General features: G+C 44.8%; 1 protein-coding gene and 1 non-coding gene across 9 annotated transcripts in view; one reads left to right on the top strand and one right to left on the bottom strand.

Annotated features, from left to right (window-relative positions):
* Positions 1-14,249, bottom strand: part of Mlh1 (mutL homolog 1) — a 62,465-nt gene that overhangs the window by 14,425 nt on the left and 33,791 nt on the right. For 7 of the 8 annotated variants that reach the window (XM_045136653.1, XM_045136652.1, XM_045136656.1 and 4 more), the window contains 3 exons: positions 12,624-12,979; positions 8,118-8,266; positions 5,859-5,993 (listed from right to left, as the gene is read on the bottom strand). In XM_045136653.1, the coding sequence (XP_044992588.1) occupies positions 5,859-5,993; positions 8,118-8,266; positions 12,624-12,979 (640 nt within the window). The remainder of the gene's footprint in view (positions 1-5,858; positions 5,994-8,117; positions 8,267-12,623; positions 12,980-14,249) is intronic. The other variant, XM_004662054.2, reaches the window with a different exon arrangement.
* Positions 3,909-4,015, top strand: LOC123455626. The gene has a single exon (XR_006634016.1). It is a non-coding gene; the product is annotated as a U6 spliceosomal RNA (small nuclear RNA).

The raw sequence follows: 14,249 nt of genomic DNA, 5'->3' as shown, positions 1-14,249 counted from the left end.
CACTACCTACACAAGACCATCATAAGAGGAGGAAAAGATCATGATATTAAAATAAGATTGAGAGGGGAAGGGGATATGATGGAGAATGAAGCTTCAAAGGGGAAAGTGGGGAGAGTAGGAATTACAGTGGTGTATTGTCTATAATTATGTCAATAAAAATTTTAAATAGAGCCAGGCGTGGTGGCGCACACCTTTAATCCCAGCACTTGGGAGGCAGAGGTAGGAGGATCACCATGAGTTCAAGGCCACCCTGAGACTACAGAGTTAATTCCAGGTCAGCCTGAACCACAGTGAGACTGTACCTTGAAAAACAAAACAAAACAAACAAAAAATTTAAATAGGATTGGAGAGATGGCTTAGTGGTTAAGGTGCTTGCCTGCAAAGCCAAAGGACCTTGGTTCAATTCCCCAGAACCCATGTAAACCAGATGCACAAGGAGGTGCATGCGTCTGGAGTTTGTTTGCAATGGCTGGAGGCCCTGGCATGCCCATTCTCTCTCTGCCTCTTTCTCTCTCAAATAAATACAAATAAAGTTTTTAAAAAATTAAATAAATTAAAATTTTTAAAAAGTAGTGACAGAGGAGTGCTCAGCACTGAAACATCTCTATCAACCTTCCAAGGCTCAGGGTCAATTGTGGAAGAGGTAGCAGAAAGAATGTAAGAGCCGCCAGGTGTGGTGGCACACACCTTTAGTCCCAACACTCAGGAGGCAGAGGTAGGAGGATTGTAGTGAGTTCGAGACCACATAGTGAATTCTAGGTCAGCCTGGGCTAGAGCAAGACCCTACCTTGAAAAACCAAAAAAAAAAAAAAAGAAAGAAAACAATGTAAGAGCCAAAGTAAGGGTAGAACTCCTTACAATGTGCTCCTCCAGACACAAAATGGCCTACAATTATGGAAGATATCAATGATAAAAAATAAATTAAAATTTTTTTGTTTTTGTATTTTCAAGGTAGGGTATCACTCTAGCCCAGACTAACCTGGAATTCACTATGAAGTCTCAAGGTAGCCTCGAATTCACAGTGATCCTCCTACCTCTGCTTCCCAAGTGCCAGGATCAATAATATCTAAAACATAATTTCAGTTATATTGACGTGTGTGTGCGTGTGCCAGAGTGTACGTGATATCATTCCTCAGGTATGACATCACCTCTTTTTTTTGTCTATTTTAATTTATTTGAGTGACAGACAGACAGAGAAAGAGGCAGAGGGAGAGAGAGACAATGGGCGCACCAGGGCCTCCAGTCACTGCAAACGAACTCCAGACACGCGGCCCCCTTTGTGCATCTGGCTAACGTGGGTCCTGGGGAATCGAGCCTTGAACCAGGGCCCTTAGGCTTCACAGGCAAGCACTTAACCGCTAAGCCATCTCTCCAGCCCGTCCACCTCTTTTTGAGACAGTTCTCTCACTGGCCTGGAGCTCACCAACTAGGAGGCCAGCAAGCCCCAGTGGTCCTCCTGTGTCTGACTCCCCAGTACAGGGCTCCAGGAGCCATGGGTACTGCACACAGAGCTCAGGTCCTCATGTTAGTGTGGCAAGTGCTTCACGGACTAAGCTACAGGCCCAGCCTCCTTTATATTAAGTTTGAAGATTGCCACACTAAACAATTCTTATGAACATCAACGTAGATTGTGAAACTATCAAAACACAGACAATAACAACAACATGAGGGTAACAGCTACCTCTAGGGAGAAGGGAAAGAAATGAGGGACAGGCACAAGTGCTTCAAAGGTGAGAGCAAGGTTGTTCGTTAAGAAAGTGGTATTCTCACAGGTGTTGTCTAGCAACACGATGTCCTATTGGCTAACATATCTGGATGCGCACTATCTCAGCAATGACAGAGCTCAAGCCCAGGGCCTCGCCCATCAGGCTGATGTTTTACTGCTGAGCTGTGCCCTGTAGGCCTCACAAATTATTTCAATGAAAGAAGAAAATATACCAGAAAGGAAGAGGAAATAGAGGAAGAGCAAAAGAAAACCAGGCAAGGGTCTGGGCACAGCAACAAGCCTGTGTTGTTTTCACGGTACCTTTTCCATATACTTAGGCACCACAAGTACATTTTCACTGTTACATAAGTTCTGCAATTACAACCCCCTCCCCCAATAAAGAGGCTTATCTTCATATTCAGAATAAATGTTCCCCTCTGTTCCCACTGGAAACTCAATGTCTCTACAGGATGTTCTGTGTAGGCGGAAAATAATTATTTTAAAAGCTGGAGAACATCAAATCATCTTGAATAATGAGGCACTGGAGGAAACAGCGAGCCACTGGAATGAGGCCAGAGTTCTCCACAGAGTGTTCCTGGCCTTCTCTGCCATCGCCAGCCATTGCGGGCACCTTGGCCATGGGGAAGGGAGGGCCAGCACCGACTCACCCAGCCCAGGGGTTTCTTCCCTGGAGGTGTGCACAGCCTCTCCTCAGGACTCACAAGGCTTATATTTCGTGCCCACAATAACTGTTCTCCAGGCTCTAGACACTTCTGTGCGTTTCACTCTGTAAAGACTAAAATGGAATAAAATCCTTTGCTATGTACAAACCAAACCCCGTACCCTACTTCAAAACCGAGACTGTGGGGTGATGGCTTAGCAGTTAAAGGTACTTGAATGCAAAGCCAGCTGTCCCAGGTTCAACTTCTCAGCCACCAATGAAAAGCCATACAAGCATTAGTTTACAGTGGCAAGAGACCCTGGTGTGCAATGCACGTGTAAACACACACACACACTCAAATCACTTTTTTTTTTTTAAAGCCAACTGAGGCTTTGGGGTTTAGACTGTTTGAAGCAGCAGCACATAAAGCTAAGTAAGGACAGGTCTTGAAGGAAGGAAACAGACCCAGTCCTTTGAGTGCTACGCACAGGCCCCATTCCCCGATGGATGCCTGCCAGCGCCCCCTGCTGTCTGAAGTGACCCAGACGCCCTCCCAGGCCTCTCAGGGGATCTCAGCCCAAGACACTGCTGACTGGCCTCTCTCCACAGAGCTTCTTTCGTTCTACCTAATGCTGCAGCCAGTTGCTTACCACATCACCCACTCACGCCTAAGTCTATGCACCAAAGACCAAGGAAGTAAACTCAAGTTCTGTCTGGAAGCAAAACATTAAGCACATTTTCACATCCAAATGATCTCAAATAGATTATGGCACCCTTTATCACCATTTAATTAGATCAAAATTATGGCACTACGGTTAAGTTTAATCCCTAATTCCTTAATTAACTGCATTTGTTAACTAAACGTATACCCACCTGGGGTGGATAAATGCACCAGGTTCAAGAGGTCACCACTTTATGGGCGGGAAATCCTGCCTGGTATTGAAAGCCTAATCAAAAGCCTATGGCTGAGGAGGTCATAAGGCCTAGGGGGTAAATCATTACTGCTGTCTAGTTAAACAATAAATTATGCCCACCAAACTGCCTCTTAATACTTATGTTTAGACTCATATATTAATGTTACTCTCACTTCTGGTGAGAAGTTTCTCTTTTCAAATGACAGTGACCACTGGGGAGACTCAAAAGTCATTAAAAAAAGGAGGGGGGTAGAGAAATGGCTTAACGGTTAAGCACTTGCCTGTGAAGCCTAAGGACCCCGGTTTGAGGCTTGATTCCCCAGGACCTTTGTTAACCAGATGCACAAGGGGGCGCATGCGTCTGGAGTTCGTTTGCAGTGGCTGGAGGCCCTGGCACGCCCATTCTCTCTATCTGCCTCTCTCTCTGTCACTCTTAAAATAAATAAATAAAAATGAACCAAAAAAATTTTTTTTAAAAAGAACTAAAGAAAGGGGAGGAATCCTTCGCAATACTGTCTGCAAGACAAAAAGTGGCCTTGGCATTCATGACTTCACAGTAGCTAACACTACCTACACAAGACCTGCATAACAGAAACAGAGGAAAAATGATGACATCAAACAGAACAGGGTGCTCACTTTGGCAGCACATATACTAAAATTTGGACAATACAGAGAAGATTAGCATGGCCCCTGTGCAAGGATGACACACAAATTCATGAAGCCTTCCACATTTTCCCTGTGGGAACTAAAACATGCTGTACAATAAAATTCTAAAATAAAAAAAAAAAAAAGACTCTCTTTCTCTGTCAAATAAACAAATAAATAAAAATAAATGTTAAAAAAAAATTTAAAGGGCTGAAGAGATGGCTTAGCGGTTAAGGCGTTTGCCTGCAAAGCCAAAGGACCCAGGTTCAACTCCCCAGGACTCACGTTAGCCAGATACACAAGGGGACACAAGTGTCTGAAGTTCATTTGCAGTGCCCTGGAGTGCCCATTCTCTCTCTCTCCCTCTTCTCTGTCAGATAAATTATATATATATATATATAATAATTTATATTTATATATATATAATATATATATATAAATTTTATATAGATAGATAGATAGATAGATAGATAGATAGATAGATAGATATCAGGGATTATTTGGAAAGAAGGGATTCAGCAGAGGGAGGCAGGGAGGAGATTATGATCATGATATACTGTGTGCATGTATGGAAATTGTCAATAATAAGTTTTTTAAAAAGCTACTGGAGGGCTGGAGAGATGGCTTAGCGGTTAAGCGCTTGCCTGTGAAGCCTAAGGACCCCGGTTCAAGGCTCGGTTCCCCAGGTCCCATGTTAGCCAGATGCACAAGGGGGCACACGCGTCTGGAGTTCGTTTGCAGGGGCTGGAAGCCCTGGCTTGCCCATTCTCTCTCTCTCTCCCTCTATCTGTCTTTCTCTCTGTCTGTCACTCTCAAATAAATAAATAAAAATGAACAACAACAACAAAAAAAAGCTACTGGGAAGCCAGGTGTGGTGGCACACACTTTAATCCCAGCACTTGGGAGGCAGAGGTAGGAGGATCACCATGAGTTCGAGGACAGTCAGAGACTACACAGTGAATCCCAAGTCAGCCTGGTGTACAGTGAGACTCTACCTCAAAAAAAAGTTACTGGGCTGGTGAGATGGCTTAGCAGTTAAGGCACTTGCCAGCAAAGTCTAAGGACCCAGGTTTGACTCCCTAGTACTAACATAGGCCAGGTGCACAGGTGGCACATGCATCTGGAGTTTGTTTGCAGTGGCTAGAGGCTCTGGCACACCCATTCTCTCCCTCTTTTACCCTTTCTCTATCAGCCCCCACCCTCAAATAAATAAAAATAATTAAAAAAGAAAGTTACCTATTAGAGTTGAACTTTGACACCCTTTAGAATAGAGATTCTAAGCCTTTAAACCCAGCAGAGGTAGGAGGATCGCCTGAGGCCACCCTGAGACTACATAGTGAATCCCAGGCCTAGAGCGAGACCCTACCTCGACAAACCAAAACCAAAGAAAAGAATATAGATTCTCAGCCAGGTGTGGTGGCGCATGCCTTTAATCCCAGCACTCAGGAGGCAGAGGTAGGAGGATTGCCATGAGTTCGAGGCCACCCTGAGACTCCATAGTGAATTCCAGGTCAGCCTGGGCTAGACCCTACCTCGAAACCCAGCCCCCCCCCAAAAAAGAATAGAGATTCTCGGGCTTCATCTCCCATCTACTTTCCTCAATCATGCTACTCACTACTTTAGCAAGTAGGACTGCATCCACATGTCTGGCACTGTGCCAGGACCCAAGGACAATGACAACTTTGACAGACACATCCCTAAACAGGCAGCACACTAACAATACCAAAGAGGTAAGAAATCCTTGTCTAACACTGAACTCAACGCTAAGCTGCTTCCTGTAGTTTGTGTGAGGAAGCCGTCAGCACAGGCCCCACAGCCAGCCCTTCCCAGACAGCGCCGCGGAGCTTCCAGAGCGCGCACGTGGCGTCTTCGGTGTTCATGCAGTCCAGGAAGGGCTTGTACGAAAGCACACTGCACAGAGGACAACACTCACTTCCCCAAAGGCGAACGAAGTTTTGAGCAAGCAGAAGCTGAGCAGAGTTCTTCCCGTGCCGGTGCCAAGCGTTCCGGCACTCCCAATGCCACAGATGCACGCGCAGAGCTCCCCGCCTCAAGACACAGCCTTGGCCTATGGGATCATGATTCATGTGCTTGTCCTGCACAGGCTGCTGGCCTGGCTTTGCATGCATCTGGAGTTTGTTTGCAGTAGCTAGAGGCCCTGGCACACCCATTCTGTCTCTCTGCTTGAAATTTTTTTTTAAATTATATTTATATGACCCTCCCTTCACAAAGGCCACGCCAGTGACAACCTACCATTGACAAGGTATGTTACTGAGCTTGGTGTTTCTTTTATTTTGTAGTTTGTTTTTTTATTTTGCTTTAGAGATAAGGTCTTGTTTTGTTGCCCAGGCTGGCCTGGAACTCCTGGGCTCAAGTGATCCTCCTGTCTCGGCCTCCACAGTAGCTAGAACTAGATGCATGTGCCACCCCTGCTCTGGGCTTGTTCCAGACTGTTGGGGAGCTCCTTTCCATTCTCCACATCCTCATCTTTAATTACCGGGGATGAAAACATGCTCCCATCCTAACACCATCTGAGAGTTGAGGTAGTGCCCATGAATATACAATTTCTGACCACTAAGACCCATCACCTCGGCCTCAGCAAGGCTCCAAACCTGACCACACCTGGTACAGGTTGGTTTTATACTGCACATTCTGATACTACTCAAAACCATTGTTGAGGTATCTTTCATACCCTCCACATGTGAGGAAGTTTCTCAGTTAAAACCACTGCAGAGAACACTGCTACTAAGTCAAGTAGCAGTCCATTATCCTCCTATTAAAGCTGCTTCAGGAGCTCCCAGCCCGAAGAGCCGTAGAAAAAATCAACTAGAACAAAATTTCATGGAAATTAAAACCAGAAGCCAATTGGCCACCACTCATACATCTGGCAGGAGCTCAGTCGGAGGAAGTTTTCACCATGCCTGAGTGTGGAGACAGCCAATGTATCTGTGGCCGCACGTAAACAAAGGCCAAAGTACTAAGAGAAAGCATTCAAGGAAAGACACATTCAGGCCTTTCTGTGCTGGCTTAAGACAAATGGTTACTGAGACAGAGAAAAAACTCAAAAGAGGCCCCTGACTCAGAGCAGCTGTTTTAAAAGGTTAAGGATTAAAGGTATGGACTGCTCCCAAAGCTACTCAATCCTTTAAAAAATTAATCAGGAGCCAGACATGGTGGCACATGCCTGTAATTCTAGCATACATGGGGATAGCACTTGAGGGCCTCAACAAGCCAAACAAAAACAAATTAAAAAGTAACAATAATTTAGATGAATCTATTTTTAAGATGCATTTTAGAATAGTGATTAAATTTATTTTAATAAAGAAATTCATGCAGATGAAAATGGAAAGGTCACAGATAAATTATGTAGGCTCAAGCACAGAGCTGCTATTTGGAGCTCTGTACAACGAAGTCTATTCTTGGAGCATTACAGACTCATGAGATGTGGCCAGATGGCCCTGAGGGCTAATTGCTATTACATACCTAATTCTTGGCTCTGTCCCCCATTTAATTCCTAAAACCTTTGAAGTAATATCAACTAGGATGCAGTTCCATACCCAGGAAGTCTCAAAAACTATTTTTGAGGGTGGTACCTATTAATCTACAAGACATAAAAATATTAGATGCCTCCTTAACAACTCATTGATAGTTGATTTCCAATTTGATCAGTGGCCTAGGTAAAAAAGTTTTGTTTTGTTTTTCAAGGCAGGGTCTCACTTTAACCCAAGCTGACCTGCAAGTCATTTTGCAGACCAGGCTGGGCTAGAATTCATGGCAATCCTATCTCAGTTTCCTGCGTGCAGGGATTAAAGGTGCACGCCGCCATGCCCAGCTACTTTACAGAGGTAAGGAAAAATGGTGCAATCACACATAAGAGATGGCCTGCGATCTGAGCCCAAGCCACCTACAAGTCTATAAGAAAACAGCAAACCCCACTGCAAAGGCTAAGATCGTTGCTGGCCATCATGGTCTTTTCAGTTCAAGCCGAAGCTAAGCGGAAATGACTGCTTTATTTGACTTATATCATTTATTGAGAGCACCAACTAACTAAACGCATTGTGACCCCGTTCTTCCTCTTGACAACAGTGTTTCAGTTGAAACCTCTATGGTTTTAAAGGAAAACAGGCTTCTCCAAACACACGGTACAGGAATGCTTTCTGCATTTCCCAAACCCTTGCAGTCCCTTACGTACTCTCATGGCCTCGCTCATTAATTTCTTCCTGGAGACTCAAAACACTGGTGAGGTTAATGATCCTTCTCCGGGGGTGACACGCTGCTGTCATTTCCTTCGGGGAGTCATTTTCCATCATCTCGACATCAGAGTCTTCCCGATGTCTCTTTCTACCATAAAGAAAAAGAACTGGCATGTCATTACTCTTCCTTTTTAGTTCTATTCCAGCCAAATTTTGTGTGCTATGCTTTGGGAAGGTCTCTTCCTGTGCCAGTGGCTCTTTTCCTGCAGTCATGCTGTGGCAGGCCAGTGACTGTCTACTCTATGGCACACTGCTTATCTGACAACCCTCGGATCAGTATCTGGCCCCACAGCTGTCCATGACCAGGATGTGGGGGGCCTATCTTGGCCTTCTCAAGCCTCACTCATCTTTCGTCTACCCATCCATCAGACAGTGCTTTGCATTAACTGCATGTATCAATGAGCACATTAGACAAGGACCCTACCCTCAAGATGCTTACCTTCTAGTAAGAAAGTCAAATGGCAACACAAAAAAGGTTTTACGTTTTTCAAGGTAGGGTCTCCTAGCCCAGGCTGACCTGGAATTCACTCTGTAGTCTCAGGGTGGCCTCAAACTCATGGTGATCCTCCTGCCTCTGCCTCCTGAGTACTGGGATTAAAGGCGTGTGCCGCCATTTTTTAAAATATTTATTTATTTGACAGAGAAAGAGGGGGAGAGAGGCAGGGGACGGGGGAGAATGGGCATGCCAGGGCCTCCAGCCACTGAAGACGAACTCCAGATGCATGCACTTCCTTGTGCATCTGGCTAACGGGGCTCCTGGGGAATTGAACCAAGGTCCTTTGGCTTTGCAGACAAATGCCTTAACCACTAAGCCATCCCTCCAGCCCCAACTTTTTTTTTTTTTTTGTTTTTCAAGGTAGGGTCTCACTCTAGCCCAGGCTGACCTAGCACTATGGAGTCTCAGGGTGGCCTTGAACTCATGACGATCCTCCTACCTCTGCCTCCCAAGTGCTGGGATTAAAGGCGTGTGCCACCATGCCCGGCTAACATTTTTAATTTATATACGAAGGGCTGGAGAGATGGCTAAGCGGTTAAGGCACTTGCCTGTGAGGCTGAAGGACTTAGGTTTGATCCCCAGTACCCATGTAAGTCACATACACAAGGTGGCACATGCATCTGGAGTTCGTTTGCAGTGGCTAAAGGCCCTGGCATGCCCTTTCGTTCCCTCACTCTCTAATAAATAAGTAATATATATATATTTTTAAAATATATACATGATGAGCCAGACATGGTGGTGCATGCCTTTAATCCCAGCTCTTGGAAGACAGAGGAAGGAAGATCACCGTGAGTTCAAGGCCACCCTGAGACTACATAGTGAATTCCAGGTCAGCCTACCTCTAAAAACCGAAAGGCCCAGCGTGGTGGCTCATGCCTTTAATCCCATCACTCAGGAGGCAGAGGTAGGAGGACTGCTGTTAGTTCGAGGCCACCCTGAGACTCCATAGTGAATTCCAGGTCAACCTGAGCTAGAATGAGACCCTACCTCGAAAAACAAAAACAACAACAACAAAAAAAAAAACAAGAAAAAAAATTATACTTGAGCAAAGGGGAAGGGGGAGAAGGAGGGGAAAAGAAAGAAACAGAGAGAAGAGAACAACCAACCAAGCATGAGCATACCAGGCCCTCCTGCTGCTGCAAATGAACTCCAGACACATGTCCCAATTAGCGCATCTGAATTCACTTGAGTACTGGGAAATCAAACCTGGCCATCAGGCTTTGCAAGCCAGCACCTTTAATTGGTAAACCATTTCCCCAGCCCAGAAAAACAAAAAAATTAATAGTGACAGATGCTTGGAAGAAACTAGAACCAGGTAACAACATAATAATGGGGATGTAAGACAAGAGGGATCGTTTATCTAAGTGGACATTTGAGTTGAGACCTGAGTGACACGAAGCCAGAATCTTCTCAGCTGAGGGAACAGCAGGGACAACCAGGACAACCAGAGGGCAAGAAGCTCGGGCAGTTTACATCAGCCATAAGAGAGTATGGCTGAAGCCCATGAGGAAGAGAATGAAAGATTTGGATCCCTTAGCTAAAGGAAAACACCGAAAAGTTTTCAGCAGAGGAGTGATATAATCTGATTTCTGCTTTAAAAAGTTTTGACTGTTGTGTGCTAAATATTCCTTGGTTCCCTGAACGATAACAAGTGAAATACTTCCCTGGCAGGTTGCTGAGAGTATTAAGAGAGAGAACACATGTAAAATATGAAGGAATGAGCAAATTGGAATTAAGCATCTTCTCCAAATAGAAATGGTTATTTCACTGCCGAAACTCTTGGTGGCAGCCACCCACCAAGTGAACATGCACCTTGGCCAAGTGATTTTGAATTGAGCGTCAGGGTCAGTAGCTGTACAAAGAAGTGAAGAACGAGTGGCTCACCCTACAGACCTCAGTGAAACAGTCGCTGAGCGCCTACCTATAGAGCATGTGCTAGAAATGCTCAAAGCTAAATAACATCCTTTATAATTATCAGTCCTGTCCTTTTTTCTCTCTCTCTTGCCAATAGCCTGTCTGCTTTGGGAAATTTGGAAACTGAATCCAGAAAGTGCTGCTTCTGAAAAGAGTGACATCAGCTTTGGCTAGGATGGAAAAGCTATTTTAGGCTTTTTTCTTTAGTCACCCACTGGCATTGAGATTTTGTCAAAATGTTTTATTACAGGCTAGGGAGATGGCTCAACGGTTAAAGGCACTTGCTCCACAGCCTGCTAACTGGAGCTCAGACCTGTAGCACCTATGCAAAGCCAGACAAAAAGTGGTACATGCACCTGTGATCCCAACTATAGCAATGGGAGGAGTCAGGAGAATCCCAAAACTCAAGGGTCAGTTGTCTGGCCTTCCCAGAGGCATAACAAGAGAGACTGTCTCAAATTAGCACAAGGAGAAGACAGACACTCCAAGGTTTTCCTCTGACCTCCACATACACTGACTGTAGCATGCACACACCCATACATAACACATCATACATATACTTAACACTTTATTCAAAACAAAAATTGGAGTGCCGGGGCCAGGCGTGGTGGCTCACGTCTTTAATCCCAGCACTTGGGAGGCAGAGGTAGGAGGATCGTCGTGAGTTCCAGGCCACCCTGAGACTACATAGTGAGTTCCAGGTCAGCCTGGACAAGAGTGAGATCCTACCTCGAAAAACAAACAAACAAACAAAAAAACCCAAAAACTGGGGCTGGAGAGATGGTTTAGCAGTTAAGGTGCTTGTCTGCAAAGCCAAAGGACAAAGGTTCAATTCCCCAAGACCCACATAAGCCAGGTGCACAAGGTGGCGCATGTATCTAGGTTCATTTGCAGTGGCTCAAGGCCCTGGCAAGCCCATTCTCTCCACCGGCCTTCTGCCTCTTTGTCTATCAAATAAATAAATATATATAAAACATTAAAAAAATAAAACAAAGACTGTATCTGTGTTCTTTCTGATGTATGTTTAACTCATACTTGAGACCACAAACATTTAAGATCTCTCAGAGGAAAACATGGTGGTGGCTCTCACACACCAGTCAAGGGCAGTCAGTGGACAAGGTTTTAGCACTGCCCTAGTCAAGTGAAAAAGTGAGCAACTGGATCATTTAGGGGCTCCAGAGATGGCTCGGTGGATAAAAACACTCAGTCTTCCCCAGATCCCACATTACCAAACAGAAGGGAAGCCATAGCAGGCTTCTGTAAACCCAGGACGTTAATGGTAAGAGAAGTTGGAGACAAGAGAACTTCCTGGAAGTTCATGGGAAGTGAAGAGAAGAATAGCAAAGCAAGAATCCACAGAGAGAAGCCCTGCTTAAATAAGGTGAGACAAAGAGCACTAAGCCAAGTTTCCTCTGACTCCATAAGCATGCCCACACTCTCCCACACACCCACACATTAAAAGGGGTGGCAGGCTGTAGAGATGGCTTACTGGTTAAGGCGTTTGCCTGAAAAGCCTAAGGACCCCAGTTCAATTCCCCAGGACCCACCTAAGCCAAAGGCACAAGGAGGCACATGCATCTGGAGCTCATTTACAGCGGCTGGAGGCCCTGGTGCGCCCATTCTCTCTCTCTTCCTTTCTCTATCTCTCTCAAATAGATAAATAAAATATATTTTAAAAATGTACCATGATCATAATCACCTCCCATGACTCTCCTTTTTCCCCCTCCACTGCATCCCTTCTTCTTTTCAACTCTCCCTCTTCTATTTTAATGTTATAATGAAATGGTATATTTTATACTGCATCTGTTTTACCACAGTAACAAATAAAATAGACTCCTGCTGGGTGTGGTGGTGCACACCTTTAATCCCAGCCCTTGGGAGGCAGAGGTAGGAGGATCACCATGAGTTCAAGGCCACCCTGAGACTACATAGTGAATTCCAGGTCAGCCTGGGCTAGAGCGAGACCCTACCTTAAAAACCAAAAACCATTAGAAGAACAGAGGAGGCAAGCTTCACTTTCCGCAGCAGGCACTACCTGGGTGCTGCTTTCTGCACTGTCTCTGAAGCCCCTTGCACTCCAGGTCCCTCTGGGCTCCAACTCTCGGCAGCTACTTCAGCAGGGTCTGGGAGTTCAAGCATCTCCTCATCTTGCTGCCTGGCTTCACCACCAGAACCTTCCATACTATCCCCTGGAACAGGAGTCTGGGGTTGGCTGGGCAGGGTCTTGCTCACTGGCTGCAGAAAGGCATCTAGCTTCTGTTCCCGGGAGTCTGTGCGAACCATCTGGTAAGCATAGACCTTGTCACCACTTCCACAAGTAGATGAGGAGGCCACACCTGTTGTGGGCTTAGCCAGCTCCCCAGAGGGGCCAGCAAGTCCTGGAAGCAAAGTCTGTTTCAAAAGAGAAGACAGTGAGAAGGCTTAGAATTTAACATTCAAAAGTCCAGGTCCCAAAACAGAGCAGGATTAGAGAAAGAACAAAGAACTTAATATAATGAATATTACAGTGCTACTATCATAGAAACAATTTTGGACAAAATAAAAGTATAAAAAGTTTATAACCATAAAACTCTAAAATATAATTTTAAAATCAGCTTGAAATGAGTGTTTTCTGCTATAAGGGGTCTATTTATTTATTTATTTTTAAAATTTATTTTATTTATTTATTTTGGTTTTTCGAGGTAGACTCATTCTAGCCCAGGCTGGCCTGGAATTCACTATGTAGTCTCAGGGTAGCCTTGAACTCATGGTGATCCTCCTACCTCTGCCTCCCAAGGGCTGGGATTAAAGGTGTGCACCACCAGGAGTCTATTTTATTTGTTACTGTGGTAAAACAGATGCAGCATAAAATATACCATTTCATTATAACATCAAAACAGAAGGAGTAGTTGAAAAGAAGAAGGGATGCAGTGGAGGGGGACAAAGGAGGGTCATGGGAGGTGATTATGATCATGGTACATTATGTACAGGTATGAAGGTTGTCAATAAAAAGCTGGAAAGATGACTTAGTAGTTAAGGTGCTTGTTTGCAAAGCCTAAGGACCAAAGTTCAATTTCCCAGGACCCACGTAAGCCAGATGCACATGGTGGCACATGTGTCTGGAGTTCCTTTGCAGTGGCTGGAGACCCTGGTGTGACCATTCTCTCTCTTTCTCTCAAATAAATGAATATTATAAAATAAAATAAATGCTTTGTTAATGGCTGTGACTAAACACCAAGAAAAGAGAAAGTAAGGAGGAAGAGAGAAGGAAGAAAAGGAAAGAGAAGTCATGAAACACTGGAAATTGTTAAGACAGAACACATTCCTTTAAAAACTAAAGGGACAAAATTCAGCAACTGTCCTCTAGTATAATCCCTACTTTAGGATAACTACATAAATAATAAATAAGTCGGGCGTGGTGGTGCACGCCTTTAATCCCAACACTCGAGAGGCAGAGGTACGAGGATCATCATGAGTTTGAGGCCACCCTGAGACTACTTAGTGAATTCCAGGTTAGCCTGGACTACAATGAAACCCTACCTCAAAAAAAAAAAAAATAATAATAATAATAAATGAGATAGCCGGGTGTGGTGGCACACGCCTTTAATCCCAGCACTCAGGAGGCAGAGGTAGGAGAATCGCCATGAGTTCAAGGCCCCCCTGAGACTACAGAGTGAATTCC

Source organism: Jaculus jaculus, chromosome 17 (assembly GCF_020740685.1).
Source record: "Jaculus jaculus isolate mJacJac1 chromosome 17, mJacJac1.mat.Y.cur, whole genome shotgun sequence".
Classification (NCBI taxonomy): domain Eukaryota; kingdom Metazoa; phylum Chordata; class Mammalia; order Rodentia; family Dipodidae; genus Jaculus; species Jaculus jaculus.
Note: the sequence above shows the minus strand (reverse complement) of the source record. Positions and strands in the feature narration are given on the sequence as shown.